This window comes from Triturus cristatus, chromosome 4_1 (assembly GCF_964204655.1).
Source record: "Triturus cristatus chromosome 4_1, aTriCri1.1, whole genome shotgun sequence".
NCBI lineage: Eukaryota > Metazoa > Chordata > Amphibia > Caudata > Salamandridae > Triturus > Triturus cristatus.
Window position 1 is genome coordinate 1,194,436,084 of NC_140585.1, and position 25,980 is coordinate 1,194,462,063.

General features: G+C 43.5%; 1 protein-coding gene across 2 annotated transcripts in view; it reads left to right on the top strand.

The window, feature by feature from the left end:
- The window catches only part of MAST1 (microtubule associated serine/threonine kinase 1), a 492,671-nt gene that overhangs the window by 185,962 nt on the left and 280,729 nt on the right, over nt 1-25,980 (top strand). For both annotated transcript variants that reach the window (XM_085654477.1, XM_085654478.1), the window contains one exon: nt 22,267-22,355. In XM_085654477.1, the coding sequence (XP_085510603.1) occupies nt 22,267-22,355 (89 nt within the window). The remainder of the gene's footprint in view (nt 1-22,266; nt 22,356-25,980) is intronic.

Genomic DNA, 25,980 nt, shown 5'->3' on the forward strand with positions numbered 1-25,980 from the left:
GAGTCCTGCCATTCTTTCCACACCCATTTACACATAATGGCTCCTGTGGAGCATGGTTTAGTTTAATCAATTCCATAGACTCAGACACAGCAGTTTACCAAGATCAGTGGGTATGGGGAAACCTGAACCTAGTTTTACTCAAGGTCTGCTACCCTGACAAGGAGGGTCGCCCCAAAAGAACAGGAACTGATCTAGAAAATGAAGTATATGGATTAGGTAATTTTACACCTAATCTCATGATTCTAAATGTCGAATCCGAAGTTGAACTAGTCTTACCCACCATGTCAGTATTCCCAGCGAAGGGTGAATTGTGTGTAAGAAAGGTTGGTTCCATACATATGGGCCATAGTAAATGCACTACTATAGTAGAATTCAGTGATCAAGGCAAATCTTCATTTAGAGCTTATCGCCACTCCTACTTTATATGTGGTCAGACTGCATATATGCGTCTACCTCTAGATTGGGATGGTACCTGCTACATTGCATTCCTTTTGCCACCTGTTTTCCTAGCTCCTCCTGATTATTACAGAAATATTCATTTAGTACACAACAGAGAGCGGAGAGATCTCCCAATTGTCGATTACACTGAAACAACATGGGAAAAATACACAGATTTCAATAAAGGTCTCTTTCCTTATATAGGTACTGTTACAAATAGTAAACTGATACGTAGATTAACTAGAACCCTTGAAGCAGTCGTAAATGAAACTATTTCCGCCCTAGGCAATTTAACAGAAGAGCAGTCTGCTATGCGGATTGTTGTGCTTCAAAATCGTCTTGTCCTTGACGTCATCCTGGCTGATAGGGGCGGAGCTTGTAGGGTCATCGGATCAAGCTGCTGCATATTCATACCAGAAAATTCGCCATCAGTATATAAAGCCATAACTCGCCTTCATAAGATTGTAAACCAGATACACCAGAACCCAGGCACTTGGACTTGGTCCAGTTGGTTTTGGAGTGTGATATCAGCCTGGGGATGGAGAGTTCTATCCTTCCTAGGTATTGGCCTTCTCATACTATTCAGTTGCTGTCTATGTCTACAATGTGGACCAGCGATCTGTGGTCTGTGTGCCACATCGTGTATTCCACCACCAAGATTTCATTCGTCACGGAAGAAGAAAGAAGAACAAATGATGCTATATGAACAGATCAATGGATTAATGAAGATTGATATCTCTTAACGGGCAAGTAGGGGACAAGGAGGGAATGTGGAAATATGGATTTTTCTGGTCAGTTATGTCCCCTATCTTGGACCCCAACGGTTCTATGTGCATGTTACAAGTACATGTATGTTTCCTCCAGTTCCAGTTATGAAGACGCAAATACATGTGCGTCCACCGTCAACATGTCCTCTGTCAGATCCGCCATGAATAGGCCGGATATTCCATTCCTAAATATGAAAGGCCACCGACTTTATATGGTTCAGTTACTCCATTTTACAGTCTAGGCAAGTAGGCCCTGATTCTGTCATCAAACTCTTCTTGCCTTCTGCCTCTGAAAGCTCGAGTCTGAGCCTGCATCTGTGACCATGAACTTTGTCTCATTCTCTGCGCGGCTCACGAAGCCTGACATCAGCCTATTCTCTGCCAAGAACTGTATTTCACCTTTGAATTATCTGCTTCCCCCTCAGCCGATGCATTCCTGCCTAGTAGTTTAAGTAAACATTCTTCCAGTTACCAAGCAAAAGGCCCGGCTTCTCTGTCCTCATGCAAGTAATTCATAGTCCTGTTACCATGGAATATTTCTACCCCCTCGCATTTAGTGTAGACACTTAGACGCTTGTACACGCACGCACAGTCAGTATAGAATAGATTCTGTCCGAGAGTCCTTCTTTCGTGGATAACATAGTTCTTTAAACATAGGATGTTAGATATGATTTGGGATTAGGTTGACTTGACCCCCCAGACTTCTTGTCTCCACATGTAGAGCTAAATGTCAAGTCCCCTTCACCCCCTAGTTACACGTCAATTACACGTCATGTTGCTGCGCGCGCATCTATGCCAAGTATTATCTTATGGATCCACCTATATGTGACATCATAACCAATTACGTTCCTTTTTACTCCTTATTACACCCATTTCTGGTTACGCAGATAAATCGTCATTTTCCTTATCAATTGTTACGCCTATTGCATTCGCTTCATTGTAATGTATGATCTATAAAAGTCATTTCTTGTCAATAAAGTATGTACTTCACTTCCTGAACCCCCGTGGTGATGGAACTTGGAGCAACCGATTATAATCGTTCATTGGAATAAAGCCCATTCCGAATCTCTAATACCACGGATTCTGCCTCTCATTTTACTGAGCTGTTTTATTATGTTTCTGTATCAAATTAAGTCCAGGTAAAGGAATTTTATTTACCACAAGACTCGAGCCAGTCTTACGTAGCGTGTCTTGTTTGTCTGACTGAGTGTGTTTGGGACTGAGGGTGCACAGCAAAGACCGCTGATACCAGATTGTGTGAAAAGGGCACTTTATTGAAACAGATGCACATCACATAAACAAAAGTAGGCCTTTGGCCTTACAAAACAAAAACCTCATTATGCACAAAAGCTCACCTATGTTAAACTACCCCCTACCCCTTAATGTCCTGCCCCCAACACCTTTAAATCTACAAGTCTCTGCTTTCTCCTATGCTGATCTTCTGCTCCTGAGATCTTTAACCTCCCACCCAGGCTTATTGCATTTATTAACCTCTAACTAACTTAACTTCCTCGTCTAAGCGTGAGCTTGTCTACCCGTTCCCTTTCAGCCTAGATTGCCGCAGTCAACAACAACATTCGCTAACCCCTGCCAACTTTTCAGCCAACTGCCACCCAGAAAAAGGGGTGGGTGTCCCACAAACTCCTTTTTCTGCCCCCCTTACCTTCGGTGCCTCAGGTTCCATTTGGCCGCTAATACCTCTCACAACTGGAGACGATACAAATTCATGCCATATTCAGACAAATGTACACCATCTCCTCTAAAAACGCTACACAGTCATACTGTAAATCTGAATGTTGGATCCTGACAATACCATGTTACCTGCAGAATTAAGCATCTCCTTATTACTTTTGCACCTGGCCCTCCCTATTGTGGCCAATTTCACTACCTCACTCCGGATCCTCCTAGGAATAAAATTAGTCCACAAAATGTGGCAAATTGTTGCTGAATTTCTCAGAGCTACTCTGTCATTGACCGCTAAACCTTTTTTCACCACTAAATCATTTGCTCCTACATGTAGCACCAAACCATCCGGACACCGACCCTTTCTCATCATGGAGTTCAAACAAGACAACAATTCTCTCCACCTCATACCTCCTATGCCGTTCCACCTAAAATGCTCCAGGCTGAAGTCAAAACCCCAGGGGCCCTCCGTGACTCCTCTATCTCATGTGCCACTCTGCTCATTTGATGAAAGAGTGTCCTACAATCCACACCGCCAATCCCGGGGCCTCAGGGCCATGCACAGAACCTGGAAAACCCTCAAAGCAATTGAAAAAGGCAGCCATGGCTTAGCAAACCCTTTCTCCCCCGTACATAACACCAGAAGCAGTCTGATTACCACATTCCCATGCTCATATTGCTCTCTCCCGACTCCAACCTCTCCTTCCCGCTCCTGTTGCCATCCCCATGCGAAGCATCTGCCCAGGGAAATGCCAAGGCTTTGCAAAGAACAGCTGGGGAGGCCGACACCAGCTTCCTATCTGCATGAAGAAAACCTACCACTCCACTTGCCTGTATTTCACACGGAGAGTGTACCCCCTGTATGAGACAGAACTCACAAATCTGATAGCTGCGCAGCAAAAACTACTCTGCCCTGGCCAATTCTAATCCATTTTGTTCCTGTACTGCCATTATTATAGGCTGGATGTACCCCGGCTAAACTTCCTCCCTTTGAAACCCTTGAACCCCTCTACCCCCCAGCATTTCTGACACCTCGGCAAGTCCTGAAACATCCACGCCTTCAATGTTGAAAACAATACCTCTTCATGGTCCCATGTGGCATGCCACAGAAAGGCTAGAGTGACCCTCACATAAAATTCCCCCGTCAGCGGCCTCGTCTTTGGACCTTCCCGGCCTGCCTCCCTGGCTCAACCTTCTAACATCCCCCTCCCCTGCTCTCCTGCCGACGGAAGATATCCCCAGAACAGTGTACCCATGAATGCAATGCCTGCCATCTTTCCCAAGATAGCGATGCCATACTAACCTTTCTAACATAATGTCAAAATGAATTATACCACATGCTCTATCCTGTTCCATTCATGGGCTATTCCTCTGTGCACCACCAACCCCGCCTGTTCAGACCAAACACCCCCCCCGCAGCATCAGAAAAGATTTGAGCATCCCATTCTACCTCTTGGAGTGCTGCCAACTGTACACCATTGAAGTAGTCCAAGAAAAAATGCAACGCCACATATGCCAATCCTCCTTTATCTAGCTGGCATACACATATGGTGGTGCAGCAAGTGTACCCCTGAAGGGCTAGCCCCATTTACCTGTAGAATGCCCTACCTGTGCGCTGTACTTTACCTGCGAAATGTCAGTGCCCCGATAACACCTGCACCTCTTTTACTGTCACCTTGTTTTTGGTCAACATTGCATCCAACAGCAACTACATTGTGATTTTCTTGTCTCCCGGAAGGTGAGCTCCCATTGCCACTGACTCAATGTGAATGCCGAGGGATTACAGTACTGCACTGGGACCCACTGTCTTCTCTGATACCATTGCCCCAGTAACACCTGCCCCTCTTTTACTGTCACCTTGTATTTGGTCAACATTGTGTCCAACAGCCACCTCATTGTGATTTTCTTGTAACCTGTAAGGCGAGCTTCAATTGCCACTGAATCGATTTCAATGCCAAAGAATCACAGTACTGCTCTGGGTCCCACTGTCTTCTATGGCACCACAGGTCCTCCAAGGTCCCCCCGTGAGTTTCGGGAAAGCTTACAAGCAGTTGCTGACAGTCCGTGGAATCAGGGTTCCACCAAAAGAAATCATCAAGATAGTATTTGGCATACTCATGTCCCGTGCACCACGAATAGCCACTGCAACAGGTACTGAACCTTTCAAATAAGGCACAAGATATAGAACAGCCCAAAGTTCTTTGCCCACATAGCATTGGTCCTTGAATTGAATGCCTAGCAGCTAAAAATCCCACTAGTTCAAATTGTTCAAACACCTACGCTCCCTAGGCCCTTCATACCCCTATTTGTATTCCTTTCTAAAACCCTCCCCTAGTAGCCTGGCACCCTTGCTCCGATCCTACTGTGGCAGTCATAAGTCTCCAAATTAATTAGCGTATGAGCCCTTGCCAGCAGGTCCTTGTGACCCCCTTCCAGACCAAAAGCCTGACGTATGCCCCTGCTGTTGCCTCCTGTGTATCCCTGTTGCTGTTGCCAGTTTCCTGTTTGTATGTCTGTCTGTCCCCCTGCCCCATAGCAATTGACGAGTGCATGTCTGCCAGAACATTTATGCTGGTACCTACAGTGCTCTCTTGTACACATACCCTTAATAAAATCCTAACAAGCTCCCGTCTGCCCTTTTGACCTTTTTTCATCGCCCCCCCCCCCCCTCCTCGGCTGGGAAATCCTTTAAAGGACCGGTATACCATTGGAAGCCGGCTAGCCATAAAAATGGTCTTTTCGAATATAGCAGGCCCCATCATCATCTGCCTAAGGTTGGAGTCCAGCTCCCCCCACTGCACCTCAGGGTCCCACGCCATGCGCGCCCTGAACTCATCATCACACTGGGCCCATGTGTCACCGCCATAGTTTATCTGGGCCTTGAAATGCACCAACCATCTCTCTGAGTGCTTCTCGCAATATACACTAGCATATATTAAAAAGGCTGGCATCCAATTCTTTATTGTAAATGGCACTTTCGTCTGCTTGGTCAATTCATACTTCTCCTCCTTGGATCCTTCTGCGAACATCAACTCCCTGTGAAGCAACTTTCCACGTATTCTCCATTTATGTATAAGAGGTTTTAAATCGTTAACTGCGTATTTCAATCAAGCCACTAAATTAAAGATTTTGGACTATGTTGTCTGACTAGGAGCTTCATTAGAGAAACGTGGGACATAGGCAGCAAATATCTTCTCAAGAAGTCTGGAAGGTTTCTGTTTCACCGCCTATCACTATAAATCACTGGCTGTATCCCATTCCGGGATATCAATTCTCATTAAATATTTTAAGTCTGCGGTACAGACATAGTTATATATTTATTTTCTCTCCTACCTAATGCAGGCTTTTACACCATTGAGCGTCGTGGGCCTCCCTATTCGCCCTCTGGGTACATTGGTGAGAATGGAGTCTGGAGTCGTTGACCAGGCACGAGATCTTATGATCTCTAGTCGGTGGCATGCTGAATTTGGGTCTCTATGCACCTCTAGCCAGTCTTCTATGAATGAGCAATTTCATTCAAATCCACAGAACTCTTCCTCAGCTAGATTTCCTTTCTTCTCCATGTCAATTGAATGGAGTTTAGGTACTGGGTCTACAGATTCCAGCCTTCCCCGACTTCACCCCGATGTTTTTTTTGACTCGGCTATTAGTGATTGGTGGACCTTCTGTGGGTTTGGGCACCTTTGTGAATATTTCGGGGTCAGTGGGGGGCATTTATGTTTTGCTCAAAGCAAGTTCTGCCGAGTTTAATCTAACTTCTATGGATCCATGGGCTTAGTGCTTGCTGTGAGTTTTTGACCTTCTGGACAATCTTATTGTAATTGGGCGCATTTGCAGAAATTATTCTTTCACAGTCTAACACTTCACTTCCTTAAGGTAAAAGATTTCTAATTTTTGGAATTCAAGTGTTGTAAGCAGTTCCATGTGCAGTACTTCTGGGGACTGTGGATTTAAGTGGAGTGTTGAAATTTTAACCTGTGCTACAGGAAACCTTATAATCACACTCCTCCCTTCCACAGCCAGGTCCCCCACTTGTTGGTCCTTCAGTGATACCTGGCCTACTTTGTAACTTAAAACATGTAGATCAGTTGCTATAGCGGAGCGCCTCATTAGGCAGGGTGCGTTTTGGCATTTTAGGAAGGCAGAAATCTCTATGCACCTCATGGTATTTTTCTATCCCAAATGTCCTTCCCTAATAATAGTTCCAGCTCCTGGGCATTCCTCATTTATGCCTGTTGATGAAGATGAATTATTGAGGGCAGAATTGTAAGTGGTGGCGAGAGCCTGAACGTGTGAGTGCATTTTCCAGGACAGTGAGGGACTTCATGCTTTAATTGCCAGTCCCTCTGGGCCTAGTTCTAACTTAACACACTCCTCTCTCTGGGCCTCCATCTCCCTTTCAAGCCTTCTTCTTCTCCTATTGCTCAGTTAGAATTTCATGAATTCTGATACTAAGGCCAGTCAGTGGAGGAGATGTTAAATAAGGCACTCCTTGGGGGCAGATAGAGCCCCCTGGAAGGTGGAAGACAAGACGGAAAACATGAAAACCATTGGCCCGTCTGCTGCATGATCTGTGATAGGCTTTGTGAAAAGCAATTGGGCCTACTAGGCTTGGACTTTTGTCCTCTGTTTAGTTATTCCTAGCCCCTTGAGTGATCACCTTAACAGGGCAAGTGCATAGCTGTGAGGCCATGCTCGGCATTTTTGGCTGCAGTTTTGTTTTCTTACTAGAGAACATCTGGCCTGTGAAAATAGCTCTAGGATATGTTGCTGGGGTGATTGGGCCCACAGGAGTTTTGTCTCTAGTCTAGTCTTGGGCTCGAGACCTGGGGCGGCTGATTTGTTTCAATGAATGGTTTTATCACTTGCCATTGGACCTCCCGCACCCTGGCATTGGGAGAGGCGTGGTAGGACGATTGGCTACACATCACTTGCACATTCCATTTGTGTACACTGGGAACACTGGGAGTAAACCCGAATACAAGATATCGGATCAGTGGACATGGGCTGGTGGAGGTGTTGAAAGATCTGGTACTTCTGAGATCGAACACACTCGCTGACTCGAAGGGTAGTGCAAACCTAATGTAATCCTGGCTGAAATGCCAGGAAAATATTAAACATGTCAGTCTTCACCGTATTGGGCGCGAGAATTAATACATGTGGTATGACAGTAGGATTTATGGCTAGTTTTGATAAAATAATACAATACATTGAGTGAAGAGTAAGGATCTTTGTAGTACCTGTTCTGCATGTAAGAGAAGTTTTTGCTGCTGCTGCCTTTGTAATACTTGTTTTTCATGGGAGGGAATGTTGGTCTTCTGCAGCCTGTGCAGTATTTGTTTTGTGCCTAATGGAGGATTTTATTAAAAATGGAAGCTTGTATTTTGAGTATATAGGTGACAGAAACTGCTTGAGTTCTGGATCTCACCTTCTAGTGCGAAGGGAGACCTTGCCTTTCAGCGACAATGGCGGTCACAGTTCATCATGGACCGTGGATTGGATGGAGGATAGGCATCAGGGTCTGCTGGGAAATATTGACTCCCTTTGAAGAGCTAGAGAGAGGCAGCGATGAAGCAGGCTCATGGCGGAGCAGCTGCTTGGACTGAGGCTCTGGATCTTGGCTTCTCAGGGCCAATGCTGCCCTTGTTTGTGGTAAGACTGCACCTACTCATGTCTGAGATGGATGTGATATTCAGTACTAAGGTGTATTTTTCACACAGTGGGGCTAAGAAGCCACATTTTGAAAAACTGCTGTGGTCTCCAAATAAGGAACATAAAATTGCCACATAGGGTTTGAGGAAGTGATGTAGATATCCCAAAATTATGTAAGTTACCAAGTTAATTCCAGATGCAACATCTTTGCCCCGCGTTATAAGAGGCAGCGTTTAGTCGTTGTAATACCACATTAGATGTCACGAATATCCAGGAGCATCGGTAGATGCATGTCCCATTGTTGGAGTGGAATCACAAGTTGATCACCCATAATCCCCAATGAAGTGGGGCACAACGTGGAAATAGGTGTTGCTGCACAAATGGAAGTATTCCTCCTTGGTTTAAAAAAAAAGTGTACAGCACTCAGGAATACCAGATGCATGTAATCCTGTTTCCATCAAAATGTAACATTTTCAGTTGCAATGAGCATATCAGGCAACTTTGTGAAGCCAAAGGAGAAACAGTTACCAGTGATCTGGGATATCTAAGTATCTACATGCCTCTGGTTTGATAAGGCCAAGGTAGTACAAAGTATCAGGCTGGTACCCTGTCCTACCTGTTGGTTCCAATAAAGGATTTTTGTAATAATTTACATTATTAAGGCCCTAATGTACTAAGTGGCTTATATTTTCATAAATCTGTTGCAGTGCAAAATCGACGCTCGCTAGGATTCGCAACAACGCCGCCTCATGCATATTCATGAGACAGGATTCCCCTAGCAAATTGTTTTGAAAGTGCTGGGAATGTGGTGACAGAGGCCTGTGAGGGACAGGAGACTTCCATCAATACGTTGGAATGCGTTAAATGCCAACATTGAAGCCTCTGTCCCCTGCAGCGGGAGGGGCTGCAATCTGAAAAAAAACTGGCATGATGTAAACGATATTCGTAAGCATGTCCCGGTCGTCTGGACTGCTGTGATCTCCCAATGCACCCATTCTCAATCTCGGGAACTGGTTCCACTTCTCAAATGTGGAGTTCCGTAAGTTTCCAGTCACTGATTGTGGCTTTAGCTGTCACACCCCATTGATGCATTTCATTGTTGAGTGCTAGGAACGGCGAATGGACATTTTAAGGAATAGGACACGTTACAACGCAAACTTTTACAATGCATGCCTTTACAACGCGGTTTTTACATCGCAACATCCATGACAACGCATGATTTTACAACGCATGCCTTAGAATCCACACTTACAACGCATTCCATTACAACGCATACCATTACAACTCATAATACTTTTAGGGCAACAGTAGTGTAAGTGTTGGATAGTGTAGGAGTAAAAATAACTATTCCCACTCCAGTGAGTGCAACAGTAGGGTAAGTGTTGGATAGTGTATGGGTACAACTTACTATTCCTACTCCAGTGAGTGCAACCGTAGGGTAAGGGTTGGATAGTGTAGGGGTAAAATGTACTATTCCCACTCCAGTGAGTGCAACAGTAGGGTAAGTGTTGTATAGTGTATGGGTACAAATTACTATTCCTACTCCAGTGAGTGCAACAGTAGGGTAAGTGTTGGATAGTGTAGGGGTAAAAATTACTGTTTCCCATTCCTTACCTTATAATGCGTTGTAATGGCATGCGTTGTTGTGGCATGCGCTGTAATGGCATGCGTTGTAGTGACATGCGTTGTAATGGCTGCGTTGTAATGTTATGCGATGTAAAGGATGTTACGTTGTAATGACTGCATTGTAAAGGTAGTGCTTTGTAATGACTGCGTTGTAATGGTCGTTTTCCGTTTTAAGTCTCCTCTTCCTAATGATTCATAATGAGTTGCTAAGACATTTACTATTCGTTATATACCTTTTGTATTCGTTATATACCTTTTGTATACTGCAAGGTTTTCGTTCAAAAACCTTCCAACTATGCTGTTTTCAGGCTTTGAGACCAAAAAAGCCTCTAGCACATTAAGCCCAAGGTTACTTCTTTGCCTTATTTTGATAGTTGTCAATCTTCATGATGATTGTGCTGTCTTTCTGGATGACTTTTTAGATTTCGGCCAAGGTGCCATGCTTTAATGCTTGCACAGATTTGAGTTCTTCCAAGGAGGGCTCATGAGATAATTTTTAACTGCTTGATGGTATAGATTATTAATTGTGAAATTTTTCTGTTCATGGAATGAAAGGCGATTAAGTTCATTATCAGTAGTTATGTCAGTTGGAATTTATATATCCTGTATTATATTTGGGATTTTTAGTTTCCTTTACTCATCCTTGTTCTCTAATGCTGCCAACTGTGTTTTCATAATGTCTTGGGTTGGAGAGGGGACACGTGTTCTGCTCAACCACTTTACTGGTTAATGGGACAGGAGCGTTTCAAGTAGCCAACATTGTTGTCACAGTATCCAAAGGTGGTAGATAGTTTCTATCAATCAGTTAAAAAGGACCTGGACAAGTCAAGCAGAACATGTAACCTGATATGCAAATCTGGACATGAATAACCCCTGCATGGCTCAGAAGGGTGTATGTCCCTTCCCCGGGTTCCCCTTAGAAAGTGTCAGTGGACAGGCACTCCGTGTGCTAACGTGGTGGTAATAGCTTCGGCCTTGGTAGAATAAGATTGCAAAGCCTTCTGTGTGCTGCTACTTTGCTACTGCACATCACATTTTTATGCAGAAAGCCATCCATCGGAAGATAGTCAATTTTTACCCTTTTTAGCTTCGGAAAACCCTATAAAGAACTGATGGTCCACTCAATGTTCCTCGGTACGATCAATAATGGAACTCAATGCTGTTATTAGATCCAAATGATGGAATCTCTCTTCCTCCCTAGAGGAAGGAGATGGAACAAAGAAGGCTGGAAGGTTGATAGCCTTACTGAAAAGAAAAGGAGTGACTTATCTGAGTATAAATGAAGCTCGGGTGCTAAGCACCAAACTACCGGGAACGAATGTGGTATAAGGTGGACTCACACAGAGAGCCTGAAGTTCGCTCACACATCTAGCCAATATTATGGTGATAAGAATGGCTGCCTTTGAGGTCAGAAGTCTCAAGGGACAACTGTGTACCAGCCCAGAAGAGGTACATATCAAGAAGTGAGGACTAAGTTCAAGACCCACTGGGGTATCACAAAGGGTTTTGGGAACACATGTTGTAAACTTTCAGAAACCTCATTACTGCAGGTGATTTGAATAACAAAGGCTTATCTGGCACTGCAAAAAGGAAAAAACAGCAGACAAGCAGCCATTAAAAGTGCCCAAAGCAGAACGAACAATAAAACTTCAGCCAACTTTGCCTTTAAAGAGTCAATTTGTTGGGTGCCGCACCAATCCACAATTTGTCCCAACGTCTTGCATACACTGATTTTTTGGAGGGATGCCTTGCCACCAGGACGACATCAATGACCTCAGGGTGCAGGTCGAAGGAGATAAAGTGCTGCTGCTCAATCTCCAGACATGAAGCTTCAAAGCCTGAAGGCTCAGGTGCAACACCCCGCTCTGCTGCTGTGACAGAAACTCCTCCCGACACGGGAGCTTAATTGTAGGACAGATGCTCATGCCAAGGAGTTCCGGGTACCACACTCCCTTGGCACAATCCAGTTTAACTAGGATGACTTGAGCTCGGTGTTCCTATTCCTCTTCAGAACTCAGGGCAGGAAAGACAGTGGTGGGAAGGCATACAGCTTGCTCCATTTTAGATGGAAGATGTCTCAGAGTGAGAGCTGTCTTGGAAACTCCAGAGGCCAGGAGCTTTGACACTGCATGTTCTCTGTGGTGGTGTAAAAATTGAGGCATGGTTCTCCCCATTGCTGAAAGACAGCCTGTGCTGCCATTTGGTGCAACTGACTTTTGTGATCCGCTAAGAGCATCCAACTAATTTTGTCTGCTCTGGCATTTAATGATCCCACCAGGTGGATTACCACCAGATAAACCCCTGTGTGGACCAGCCACTTCTAGTGGTACAGTGCCTCCTGACACGGGACCCCAACCTTCCCTGCTTGTTGCAGTGTCACATGGTGATGGTGTTGTCCTTGAGCACTTGCACCAAGCTTTCTTTGAAGGTGGGCAGGAAGCCTTCCACTCCAAGCGAATGGCTGTTGTTCAGAGGTGGTCCACGACAGACTGTGGCAAACCCATCCATAGCAGCCAGTCATCATGGTACGTGAATACAGGAACTCCTGACCTCTAAAGACGGACAGAGACCACATCGCTTACTTTCATGACACCCTAGGGACACTGGTGAGGCCAAAAGGCAGTATGGCAAACTGAAAATGCTCCTTGCCCGCCTTGCACTACAAGTAACACCTGTGGGACTGCAGGACTGGTATAAGAAAATATGCATCCTGCAAGCTTAAGGACACATCCAGTCTCCCTAGGTCCAGGGCAGAAAGAGTTTGGGTCAATGTGGGCATTTAGAATTTGTCCTTCCGCAGGAAGGCATTCAAGAGTCAGATGTCCAAGATAGGACTGAGGTCCCTGTTCTTTTTTGGGATGAAGAAGCATTGGGAAGAATAAACCCTGCCTTTCTCTGTGTCCGATAACCTCTCTATGGGACTCTTGAGGAACAACAGGAATACCTCTGGTAGCAGAATGAACAGATGCTCTTCCGAAATGTATTCTGGTGAGTAAAGGATATTAAGTGGGGAGAAGAGAAAAGATAGGGCGTAGCCATTTTGAACAATTTGCAAGACCATCTGTCATACATGAGGATCAACAACCCAGGAGGAAGTGCTGGATCCTTCCCCGCACTGGTTGACCATACCCCGCCGAGGGCAAACTAAAGCGGTTTGTTGACTGTTGTAGCAGGGGAAGAGAACTTGGAGGACTGGTACCCCTGCTGGCCTGTGTTTGTTTGCTGGTTCTGCATATGTGGCCCGAAAGGACTGGGCTGTCTTCTGCAACACTGGCTCGAAAGGCTCTGCTATTTTTAACGTGTTTCAAAGTCCTCCATCTCTCTGAAGAATGTGATGGACATCCAATGGCATATGCATTAATGATGCCTGCACATCAGCTGGAAAATTTGGTTGATCTCATTCTGGCATGTCTCCGGTGGACAACATTGATACCTACTGCCCTGCCAGTGCAGTCAGTGGTATCCAAGCCTGTGCAGGTGCCCCACTTGGACATGCCCTGCTTATCATGGATTGTCTGAGCCAAAAAGTCCCTAAGGTCTTCTACTACCGCTGGCAAGTCTAATTGGCCGTATCCCAAAGGGTATGTGTATAGCAGCCCTACAGACAGGCAGGCAGAAGAAAGCATATGTTTCCCAAAGGCATCAGTACTTTTGGATTCCCCATCCACATGGTTGATCAGAATGAAGTTGGATTCAGCTTACTGGAATAGGCCTGTACAATACAACTCTCTGGAGCAGGGTGCCTGGTGAGAAAGTCCATGCCACAGGGTACTGACATATGTCGCCTGGTCACCTGCCATCTAACGAGTGGGCAAGAACATGGTTTCAACCAGGTAACCACCAGTGTAACCGTGAGGGCATCATTATATGGGAGCAAGGGCTTAGATGTTGCAGGTCCAAGATGCAGAATTTCTATCAAAACATTTGTTTTACTCTCAGTGGAGGGCAGCTGTAATTTTAATACTTTGTCTTCCATCTCAACCACCATTTCACATGAGATGCTTTCTACCATAGGTGGCTCATGTGCCAAGTCAGAAGCACTGAAGATTTGCAACATGGCCTTTTGAAGGCCTTGATCTACTGCGGGGTCAACAATGGCCCGGGGCTCTCGGGCATGTAGGGGTCAACTGTGGCCGGTGGCCTTAACTTAAACCTTCATGCCCTCTCACATTCTTCTTGGAGTCAGAGTGGCCCGATGACTTTTTTATATGTGCTTTTGGACTTGGACTTACCAGAAGGTTTTGTGTGGGAAGTAGAGCAGTCATAGGAACGATCCCATGACATGGACCGGGACTGTGACTTGAAGAGGGCCCTGCATGAACTTCCCTTCTTGGCCTTTTGGTGAATTAAGCCACATTTAGCACACAAATTTGAGTATTGTCCGCAGCCGAGGCACCAAAGGCACACCTCGTCCGGTTCCATAACTGATATCTGCTTTCTGCATTTGCAACATGGCTTGAATCCTGTTATTTTTGGTGGGGACAATGTGTTATTAGTGCTAGTACTCTGAAGTACATAAACGAGTACCCCCATGTATTTAGCCATACAAGAGCAGGTGTTAGCACAATTTTTGCTCATCTGCAAATCGCTGCGTGTGTAAATGCTGCCACAAATACTGTTTGATCCTAAACTTACACAACCACATGGGTCTGCATTAACTTGTAGATAGTGTTTGAATTTTCCTTTTAAACGAGGTAGCAAAAGGGATCTGTGGAATAGCCTTATAGTTCTTAAGCATCCAAGAGTGCACAAGGCAAGAAGCATGCAAAGCCCAATGCTGCCCTATAATGGTTCCTTATAATGTGAGCAGTAGCTCCAGTTGTCTGTAGAGAGAAGCCATGCAAAAGTGTTACCTTAATTGTTGCATGTGCAATGCAAGTACATCTACAGCCGCCTCCCAAAATATGAGGGTGGCGTAGCAAGGGGCAGTGGGTATTTACATTTCCTGGGCAGAATAGCTCCATAACCAATGTCCTTTGCTAAATTAATTTTAGTCTTTACTTATGGATTTCTAATATAGAAATGCAATATCATGAGAAAACGTACATGTCTCTATCTGCATTTGATTCAGAAACTATTCCATTAAGAAAACTCAACCCATCAATGCTGCCTTCGATTAGAACTTGGGCTTATCACCCTGAAGGCAATGATGTTGATTAAACTACTATTTGGACTGACACTCAGCTGGCACTAGTACCATAACATCGATTATCAGGAACAAATTGGTTAGACAGCATTCTAAATTGGAACTCTCCAAACAAAATGTAAATAATTGCTTATCAATTCTTTATATTCCACCTCTGAAGGATTTAGCAAAGAGGAATAGAACTATTCATAAATTGCTTGTAAAACAAAAAATAAAAACATATTTCTTTAAATTTATCATGAGAAACCACTAACATACAAAAACAGTAACTGTATCTCAGGGACTTACACTAGGCAATCGCAAATATACTTTGGATTTAACATCACTACTAAAGCTTTTTGCGGTTTAGATTGCTCTACCTTCCTTGCAGCCGCGGCTCCTCAGCATCACTCCCCCGCCAGCTGCCTCAAAACGTCAGGAAACGAAAAATAAAACGATAATAAACACGTTTTATTATTGTTTTATTTCCTTTCCTGCTGAGTCTTAGGGGGCGTGGCTATGGGGGACAACAGGGGCAGGAGGAGTGGTAGTGCGCTGTGATCAGTGCGCATGACTGTTTGGACGGCCGTCTCAGGCCGTCCAAACTGTCATGTGCACTGAAGCTGTCTCCAACCCGAGCTGCGTTGCTGGGTTGGAGACTGCAGGCACATCCTTCCAGTCTCCCCGGGAACCCCAATCCTCGTCGCTCAGGCCAATGCTGGCGCTGCTCTCATGACATGATAGCAGCGTCGGGATTGGCCTCAGTGGAGTCTGGAAGCCTGTGCCTGTGAGATGAGGAGCAGAAGAGCATGACGCGGCTGGCTGCAGGTGCTTTTTTTTATTTTGTCCCCTCCCCTCCCCCCGCACCTTCCCACCCACCCACCACCCTACCCTGCTACTCTTCTACAGCACTAGCTGCTACTGCTTCCTTTGACACAATTGGATGGCTTTTGGAATCCACCAACTCAAGTCAAGGCAAACCATCTTGTTGCCTGTGTAATTCCACCTTGAAGACAATTGAACACAGGTTTTGTTCGTATTCGTAGAAAATGCCTGAGCAGAATATTTTGCGCGAAAAAATTCAGAACAATTTCAGATGCCATTCTGTTCTGTTTTAGGGACAGGCAAAAGCATGTGCCATATAACCACGTTTTTAGATCTGTATTTTAAGTTTTATGAGCGTAAAATATTTAGTTCATTTGATATATTGGAGTTACACTGCTTAATCTCTTTTTAATGAAGAATATTTTATGTACTTCTTGTATTTGCTGTATATGAAAAATAACATTGAATTCACTTCAAAGTCCTTTGCAAATTTGCATTATTATTGTTAGGGAAGGTGTCTGAATAGCTTGACTGGCTCTGTTCTCTTAAATAAATAGAAGGGAAATGTTTTCTGTTGAGAAAGCTGCTTCTCGTACGCAGTGAGAAACCAGCAGGGGGCAGTGCAGCTGCCATCTGCAGACCCCAGTCTTGTCTGGCCATATTCAGCCTTCCTCCACGTAGGCTCCCAAAGTGATGCTGAGGTATGGTTCCAATACATGGACACATCTAGGACAGGCTTCTCTAATGAGCAGCTTGTGAGCTACCACTAGCTCTCCAGCTACTTGTAAGTACCTCTCTTGTGGGCAGCCCAGCCTACTAAACTAGGAGCTTTTGATTAGTTGAATTAATATATGTCTTCAAACATTGAAAAGTTTGTATTTGAGGTTATGAAAATGTGCGCTTTTTCAGAAATGATAAACTGATATTTGGAGAAAAATGGATACATTTTCGAAATGTATTTACAGCTGAGTGGTAAATAATGCAGCACTGTATATAATTATTACTAATGTTATTTCCTTTTTTAAATTTTTTTACTTTACTGTTGGCAACAGTGCCTAATGCACTAAGGTGATCACTGCTGGTGGTCTTGCGTATGGTAGTCACTGAAGTAATATCGTCTTACATGGTCACTATTACAACACTTAATAGTAGTAGCTCAGGATGATTTACATTAAACATAAGTAGCTCTTACTATAGAAATTGTTGGAGACCCCAGATCTAGGAGGATTCTACCACCCCCAATGAAGCCAGTTGTGGGTTACTATAGAACTGGATAACAATTTCACAGTAAGGGACAGCTGACTGAGAAAAATCTTTGTAATCATATATAGAATGTACGGTTTAGCTGTTGACTTATCTTCACGCTTTTTTTAACCCTATCTCTGACCTGGTGTTGGTAGGAGGCAAGGGACCTATGCCAAGTAATTCCCCTCCCACATAAGTGTGAAAGGCGTTCCATTGTTCAATGTAAGAAGCTGTACAAGTCATCAAAAGATGCGAGGCTACAAACAACTCATCACTGATGCAGGACTAGACCTCTTCCTCCCAAACAAAGATGGACGGCATCATCGAAACACTGTGATCACGATTCATGAGCATTGATGCCGCGCAGCTGATGCAGTTCCTTAGTTGAATTTGAGCTCTTGCTGACAGTCCTATAGTAGCTGACCAATGCATATGTCGAGGCATAGTCGAAGCAGCATAGGTGCAGCAAATGTTCTCTTCAATAAAGATTCGTTATGAGGAACACCGGGGAGGCCATTCGACAATGGACAAGGATCACAGTCTGCTGAGACAGCTGCCATTAAGTCCTCCCTTCAGAAAAAATACATCAAGAACACCTTCTCCCTTTTAGTAGAGCCGCTTCACAGGAGCTCGTCCATGCGATCCCAAACCACTCCAAGAATGGCCATACAGAAACAGGAACGGACTGGGAACCCAAAGCAGTCCCAGCAATTTTGTCAGATTCGCCCACCCCCCCTCACCTCTCCACCCAGTGAAGCACTGCTGCTCTTGTTACTGCGGGCCGATATTGCAGCACTGCTGCAAAACCGCCCCAGTAACAAAACTGGACCCCACTGCGGCAAAACCAGCCTCCACCCTTCCAACCTCCTGGGGAAATGCCCGATGGCTTCTCGGCCAGTCCGGCCCTTTACAGAAAGCTTCAGAGTCCGAGCTTTTAACGAACTGTCAATAAGCTCCTCCACATTGGGATCTGTGACCAACCAATTCCAGGGAAAAAATTTACATTACGTTGCAGAATCTAGGTTGAATGTTTGAAAGGTTTAGTTTGAACAAATGAAATAAAAATGAGAACCCAATAGAGACAAAAAGTATGTTGGTTGAACACAGTATGAATATTTCTTGATTTGCGAAACTAGCAGTTTTAGCGTACAGCAGTACCACTTTTTTAAGTTTTCATAGGTTTTAATGAATTCTCATTGAAAGGGATAAACTCATTTTAATCCGTTCTCAGTTTTTGCATTTTTGTTGTGGAATTCAATATTAAGAGATATTGTTCTAAATAATTTTGGCTGAGGTTTTCTGCAGTGTATCTTTTATATGACAATGTTTGTGCTTATTGATTTCTGGAGCACCAACCTGAAATCGGTTAAACCTCTCCCTCCTCTCCAACCCCCCTGAGCTTGTCACTGTAATTTGTGAAAAACGTCACGAATATATATTACTTGTTTATATCTGGCTTAAATTTAGTACCCGCAAAGGAGACAAGGTCCTAGAAATGTTGGGCGAGGTCTCATTTGGGCATAGGGCAATTCCACAATGAAGAGATTGTGAAGGCTAATGGTATTTAAGCTTTTTTACATAGAAAACTTGAGTGCTTTGATTATCCTGCAGAAATACCTAAAAATGCAGGTAAGATTATGGCTGGTCCTTCCTGTGAGTTGTTTGCTGCAGCAAGCTGAATGTCAAAATCGACTGGCATGCTGTTTTAGAAGTTGTGACGCTTATGTGTACAGTTACTTTACATACATAGCTAGTCTCCCTACAGTCGAAGGTGGATTGCATTGAAGTCATGGTAGCCGACTAAGGAAAATTTTCTATGTAGACAGCAACATCTTTATGGGACAAGGATCTTAGAAATTATAACCTCACTCTTGGTATGTGTAACACGTAAAAGAAAATACTTATTACTCTCTAGCATTGTTTATGTACGTTAACCAGGAAACAACTTCTTATACCTTTTTAGAAGCAGTAAAAGAAGACATTGTGAAAGCATAATTTAAGAGCTGTTCCCGCACCCAGTTTGGGATTGCTGTGTAAACCTGCTCCTTGGTTATGTTATAGTTTGCATGTCGAGGAAGACAAATATTTTGATCTAAATTTGAAGAGATTTATTATTCATATGTGTTCATATAGTTGCACAAATTTCCCCTTTTGCAATATGCTAGAAAAAAGGTGCTCTATTCTTCGGTGTTAGAATATAATTGTATCAAGGTGAAATTTTTGTTTGATTGTGAATTTTCAATTATGCTTTGTAGAAAGCATTAGTTTGAAAGTGAATTCGAAGTTAGTTATATTACGGATTTTTTGTTTTGTTACGTACACACTTCAACATATACTGTGAAGATTTTTTTTAAATTTAAATTTTACCACCTGTAGTTTTTAAGTGACAAAGTTCTTCCGTTTTTTATTTTTTTATTAAGGGCGAGTTTGAACTGACAGTATATGATTTGAGGGACTATCTAAACATGTTTTTCATTAACAGCGACTAGAGATTAATAGCATGTGATATTATGGATTTTGTTTCGCTAAATAATTTTGAATTGAAATTGTAAAGCTGGGTATTCTGAATGGTGTATGCTTTCACAAATGCAGAGGTGTTTAAAAAGCTGAAAATCACAGAAACACATTTTGATTTACAGGTGGGATTTGATATGTTTAGTGATGACAAGCTGCGAGATATGATACACCTATTAATCTATGGAATACACAGGAGGACCGGTTATATTTTTGAAGCATTCGCAGCACGTGCCCAGATGTCGTCCTGCATCAGTGAGTCACACTTACCACTGCCACACATACAGAAATCAGGGTGAAACCACCAGCATGAGGAATTTTCTGTTAAGGAAAATTGCTTAAGTGGTTGTTCATTCTAAAATTGATTCTTTTCAAAGAAATCAGAAAAAGACACGTTTCATGACTGCTGCTTCTGTACACCGTGTCTTAGACATGCTGATTGGCCTTCCGTGTCAGAAAATAGAAATACGCCTTATGTCACTTCTGGTTCTTCAGTCACCAGTGTCTGTACCAAGTCAGGTGGGCAGTAGTGAGTGCACCAGAGATACTCATTTTCAATCGCTACTGTGATCAGGGATGGCGAAGTCCTGTATCTGTTGCCGTAGCTACTGCTCAAATAGGGAATATGTATATATGTTTCATGCTTACCATTGAACACATGAGGGTCTGGGCTCACACAATCCACTGGGTACAACATGTTACTGTGGTGAAGTGATGTGATTGTTCCATTGTGGCCTTGATTCAAGTCAGCAGCTTTTGAAGGTGTAGTTGAACTGCTCTCCTGTCTTTGGTTCTGTCTTCTTCCCCTCTATTCAGGGTTGTACATCTAGTAGATCTCTTTAGCCCCAAAAGGAAATAATGCGTGTTGTACCATTCTAGGAGAAAAGAAGAATGGGCAGGTCTCTCGCGGCTCTCTTTAATGAGTTATGTTTTATTAGATAAGGGGGTATTAGGAGTCAGATAAACCTGTCAGAGGATCTCTCTTCTGCAGGGCTCCATCATAGGTGAAGCCTCACCATGGCGCCCAGAAACAGAGAACTCACACAAAAGAATGTTATGAGGATTTCTTATTTACTATGCATCATTTGTTTATAAATCACATGTAGTGGAATAGAGATACTTATATTAAACGTTTCAGCAGTTGTGATTAAAGTTAGGGTACACCCAAAATTGCTTCAGACATAGTTCATCACACAACCCTACTCTATCAGTCTAAAACCTAGCTAATTTGCAAAAGCATTCTACAGATTATATAGTTGTTTAACTAAGATTAGTTATGGCAAAGTAATGTACGTATCCCCACATACCTTATAACGCTACTGGGCATACAGTCATACAGTCGGAAATCGATCTCTCAACATGACCCTTCAGCAATTGGTCTGCTTTTGTTACAGGGGCCGATATTGTAGCACCGCTGCAAAGCCAGCCCCCAGTAACAAACCCTGCCCCCCACTTTAAAACCGCCCCCCACCCTTCCAGCTTCCGTGGGAAATGCCCGATGCCCGCTACGGCCAGTCCGGCCTTGCTCCCTAGTTCGACCATTCTTTTATACCTTTGTCTTCAATGATTCCCTATGGAGAGAGGAGGGAGCACTCTTGCACAGCACAGCCATAGTGTTGGCTCTTGGGAACATTGACTGTGTCTCTTTTTGCAGAAGTGCATGGAAGGTCCATCCCTGTGAGGTTCTAACAAAGCTGGATAGCCTTGTGGCTGTAATTTCTGCACATAACTCTACAGCTTTCATGGAGAAGAAAGGTTACTCCTCTCTGTTCTATTAATGCCATTATTGTCAAATTGCAACTCTGAATAAAATATAGGGCTTAAGCACACATTTGTCAACATTACCATTCAGTCAGTAAGTTTGACACTAAGCCTGCCACACACACTCTAAGGAATGACAACATTCAGGTTGGCACACAATCAATCAGTCATGACTTGTATGTAACGTATGTATTGCCAGGAATGCCATGCCAAACATAACAATTCTGTGCCTAAACTGGTACATGTGTGCTCTCTTTTTCCATTTGTTGTCTCCCTCACTGGCTTATTCACTCTATTTAATGCTGTTTACCAAAAAAGGCTATTCTGTGTCTAGATGGGTTCTATGGTCTCTCTGTTTTCCTCTTTTTCAGTGACTCTTTAGATCTCCAGAGTTAGTAATGTGCTGAACGTGTTCTTGTTTCTGTGGTTCTTTATAACTCCCCACTCATTCATCCATTCTGCCTATTCTCTTCGTCTGATTCCCTGGCTTCATGTTCTCACTGTTCTCTTTCTCTGTGTGTCCTGATGTCACCAGACTGGTTCATGTGCTCTACCTGTTCTCTATTTACGTGGTTCTTTTTACCTCCAGACTTACTCATGTTCTCTTTCTTGTTTTCCCTCCCTCTTCAGCTGCCGAACCAGTAACAGGAAGAGTCTTATTCTCACCAACACCTCCCCAACGCTTCCACGGCCGCACTCCCCTCTCCCTGGACATATAGGTAAGACTCGACCCCAGTAGGTACCATGTGGGAGTTAGTGTGGTGAGACTACAATGTGTCGCGTTTGCCGTGTGTTATACAGTGGTCTGCATCATGTGTACCCATTGTTAGGTTGTGGTGTCGACACTTTTGTAGGCTCGGTAGAAGTCTATAGTGTCCATGCATAAATTAGCCACAGACTTACTCTTTTCTTTGTAGCATTTGCAAAGTCCCTCTCACGTGTGAATGTGACATCCAGGTGCTTTTGGGTGGTCATATGAGATGCTACTCTGCAAGTAGTGCATGGTTTTTTAAAGAATAGGAATTTGTAGCGTGGCCTGTGTGACAAAAGCCTTGTGTGTGGGGTTCAGAGAGGTTCTCCCATCATGTTGCAGCAAACCGGCGCTATACTTAAGCACAAACTGAAGCGCTGAGCTATGAAAGGTAGAGTTGCTTGACAGTTTGACCACATTTTAGCCAACTGGGTAAGAAGCTATCCTGATATTGTCTTGGTTGGTAGTGTGCATGTTTGTAGACCAGAGTAGGCAAGAGGGGTTGAATATCATGTCTGAAGTGCTCTAGGCCTCTATGGGGTCCTACCAGGAGTGGCAGAGGAGAAGCCTACGGGGAGGTGCTGTTCTGACCCCCTAGCACGAGTATGCTTTCTTCACATTCTTATGGAGTAGGAGTTGGGTTCATGTTTACATCCAGGATTAAAGTAGCTATCACCCTTGCCTATTTGTAACTGTAAATAGCAGAAAAGAAATTGATTATTTCGTGTTGAAGGTCCCCATCTCATGGTTGAAATATCAACTTGCAAAAATATTACCTACCACTGCATCATCAATGTAGGTATTTAGGACCATATTTATGATGCTTTTTACAGGAGGGGGTTATAATGGAATTATGTTTTCTTCTTTAAACTTTGAATCAGTTTAATGTGCATTTTAAGCATTTGTGACTTGGCGATGTTAAGCTTGGAATGCAAAATGTGGTACATTATAAGTTTATGATTAACGGAACATATAATTATTAATGAATTATTCACGTTCTTACAATGGACAACCAGTCTCATGATATGCAAAACTCATAGATGTGTGTTTTTATGATGATTTTTGTAAATTTGCTCATGCACTCATTATGTGAGTTTCATCTGTGATGATCATTTAGTATTAGGACTAGAGAGGATCCCTGTTAGGTGCGTTGAACTTTGTTGATTCCTTTGGACAAATTGAATTGTGGATTAATCCACAACGGTGTAAATATGACATTTAAGTTTTACCTTGCAGTTTTGAATATATTAGAAAGATTTTAACTGTATTTTAAACCGCTTCTTTGAGAATGATATTTAGTCATAATGTGTCATTTGATTATGTAAGAGTGTCATATTGTAAGTTTTAATTAACTGAACAATAAAGTATCTACTACTACTACTACTACTACTACTACTACTACCTCAGGGGTCTGCTGGCAGTTCTCCTTTATCTAGGCAGTGTTTCATTCCTGGGAGCCATGTGGTCATCTTTGGGTCTCCTGGTGGTTCATCCTACCCAACCTTCCACTAGCCACCAATTGCCCAGTGTCTGTGCCAGCGTACGTCTTATACTAAACAGACTCCAGTCGGAAGGTTGCTGGAGGATTGGGCCTCCTTAACCCAAGGGCATTAAATATTTCTATTTTAGTAAAACGTAAAGTGCATTTGAAAAAAACCCATCTAATTTGCATGGTCCCATGTATCTGATATAATGATATATATGTATTTATTTATTGGTGGATTGATTTTTTTATATAGCGCATACATAACAGATCACTGTACAAAGAACGAGACAAAGTCAGTAGTGTTAGTAGCAATGGAAGAACATAATATGTCATCAGTAATAATGGATAAAAAAAAATATACACAGTGGCATTAAAATGATGGGAGTATTCCAACCTTCCAGGGAGTCTTCCAGTGACATTGGCGAGGCCGCATGTCTGGAGGTAGCCGGGAAGGATATGCATGTTCAGGAGAAGAAGTGGTGAAGGACATAGTAGAGGGCATTGGGGCATTTTGTGAGAGGCACTAGCTGATAACACCACTGCATTAATGTCCAATTCATAATAATCCAGTGTAGAACCCACCCTTCAAAGATCTTCACAGTAACTAAGCCCCACGATAATGAAGCTGTGGAATGTTGCATCATCAAGACAAGCGGTCAAAGCCTTGTTTCCACCTCTTGGGTTAGATCTCAGTCTCTCAAGTGCTCTGTAGCAGGAGCCGTGGGACATTTGCTTCCTTGGGCCACTATCCGGTCATTGGCAAGACCATGAGAAGTCTTGCATTAAAAGAGTGGGGGGTAGAGTTGCAAGAAAGAGCGTGTATTTGGCTCATATTATACAGGCTGTCTGATTTTGAAAAAACAAACATGAGTGCGAGAGGCAATAGTTTCTTCAGGAGTCTCTCGCGGAAAACCAAGACTACCTAGATTTACATTCTGCCTCTTCCATCACTCCACACTTCCTGTTACTTTCTCCCTCTTGCAAGTTATTTTTCTGCTCTTCGTTTTCCCGTTGGCCAAATATTCTCATTGTTTATCTTCCTCCTTCTTTCTCCCTTTTCTGCATGTCTCTCATTCTTGTATGATGATGAGAAATAAGTCTCTATTCTTCAAAAGTGAGTGCCAGTGCCCACTACCTACATCACTTGAACAAATTAAGCAGTTCTGTGCTTGTTCACCCCAATCCAGCATTGCAGTTTTTTTTAATAGCCCGAGATGGCTGGCTCTTCACTTAAAATGACTGTAGCTGCTGATGATGACTTTATATTGGATGGGTCTCTTCTCTCACCCGCAATGACCAGTTTGTATGTTATCAACAGCCATGGGAAGGGCGCACGCTCTGATGTGCTCATCTTTTGTTGCAAAAGATAAGTGGCTTTTAATAGGGCTGTGTGCAAGAATTGTACTTTTTTTCATCGCTGACCAGTGTTCAGTTTCCCTTTGCTAGGTGTCACTCAGGGATACAGGTGATAGGCGCATCTGTAAAGAATACCAGCCTCAGCAAGTGGCAGATACATCTGAAGAATAGAAGGGCAAGCTGATGTATGCTGTGTGTTGAATGAGGTAGCACAGGATGACTCAGTGGGCAATCTATTGTGGTTTAAAAGGACTCCGTTGTTTCTGATCAGGGTTACCACTTGACTACCTCTTGGATTTGATGGATTTCCGCACTGGCCAGGTCTCAGTAGTCCAATTGCTTGGCAGAAAAGTAAACTAGCACTTCTCCAGCCAGTAGAATGAAGAGAGGGCTCTTAACTCTCCCTTGGTAAAGCTGTCCGTATGGGTCTGCTTCTGAGATGCATTTTGCTCAGGTTTCTGCCTCTAGATCTGGAGGTCATGTTAACTCAGTTTCTTTTGGATCTGGTTGGGGGCACTAGAAGTTCATTTTTGGTGACAGAGGATAAGCTTCTCCATATTAAAGCATGTATTGGAATAACCTATTGCACAAACGGCGAGACCCTCCCCGCATTAACATTTCATTTTCATTTTTTTGCACTACAAAGAGTTGCAGCACGCAGAAACACACACACACACACACACCCACCCACACCCACCCACACACACACACACACACACACACACACATACACACACACACACACACACTT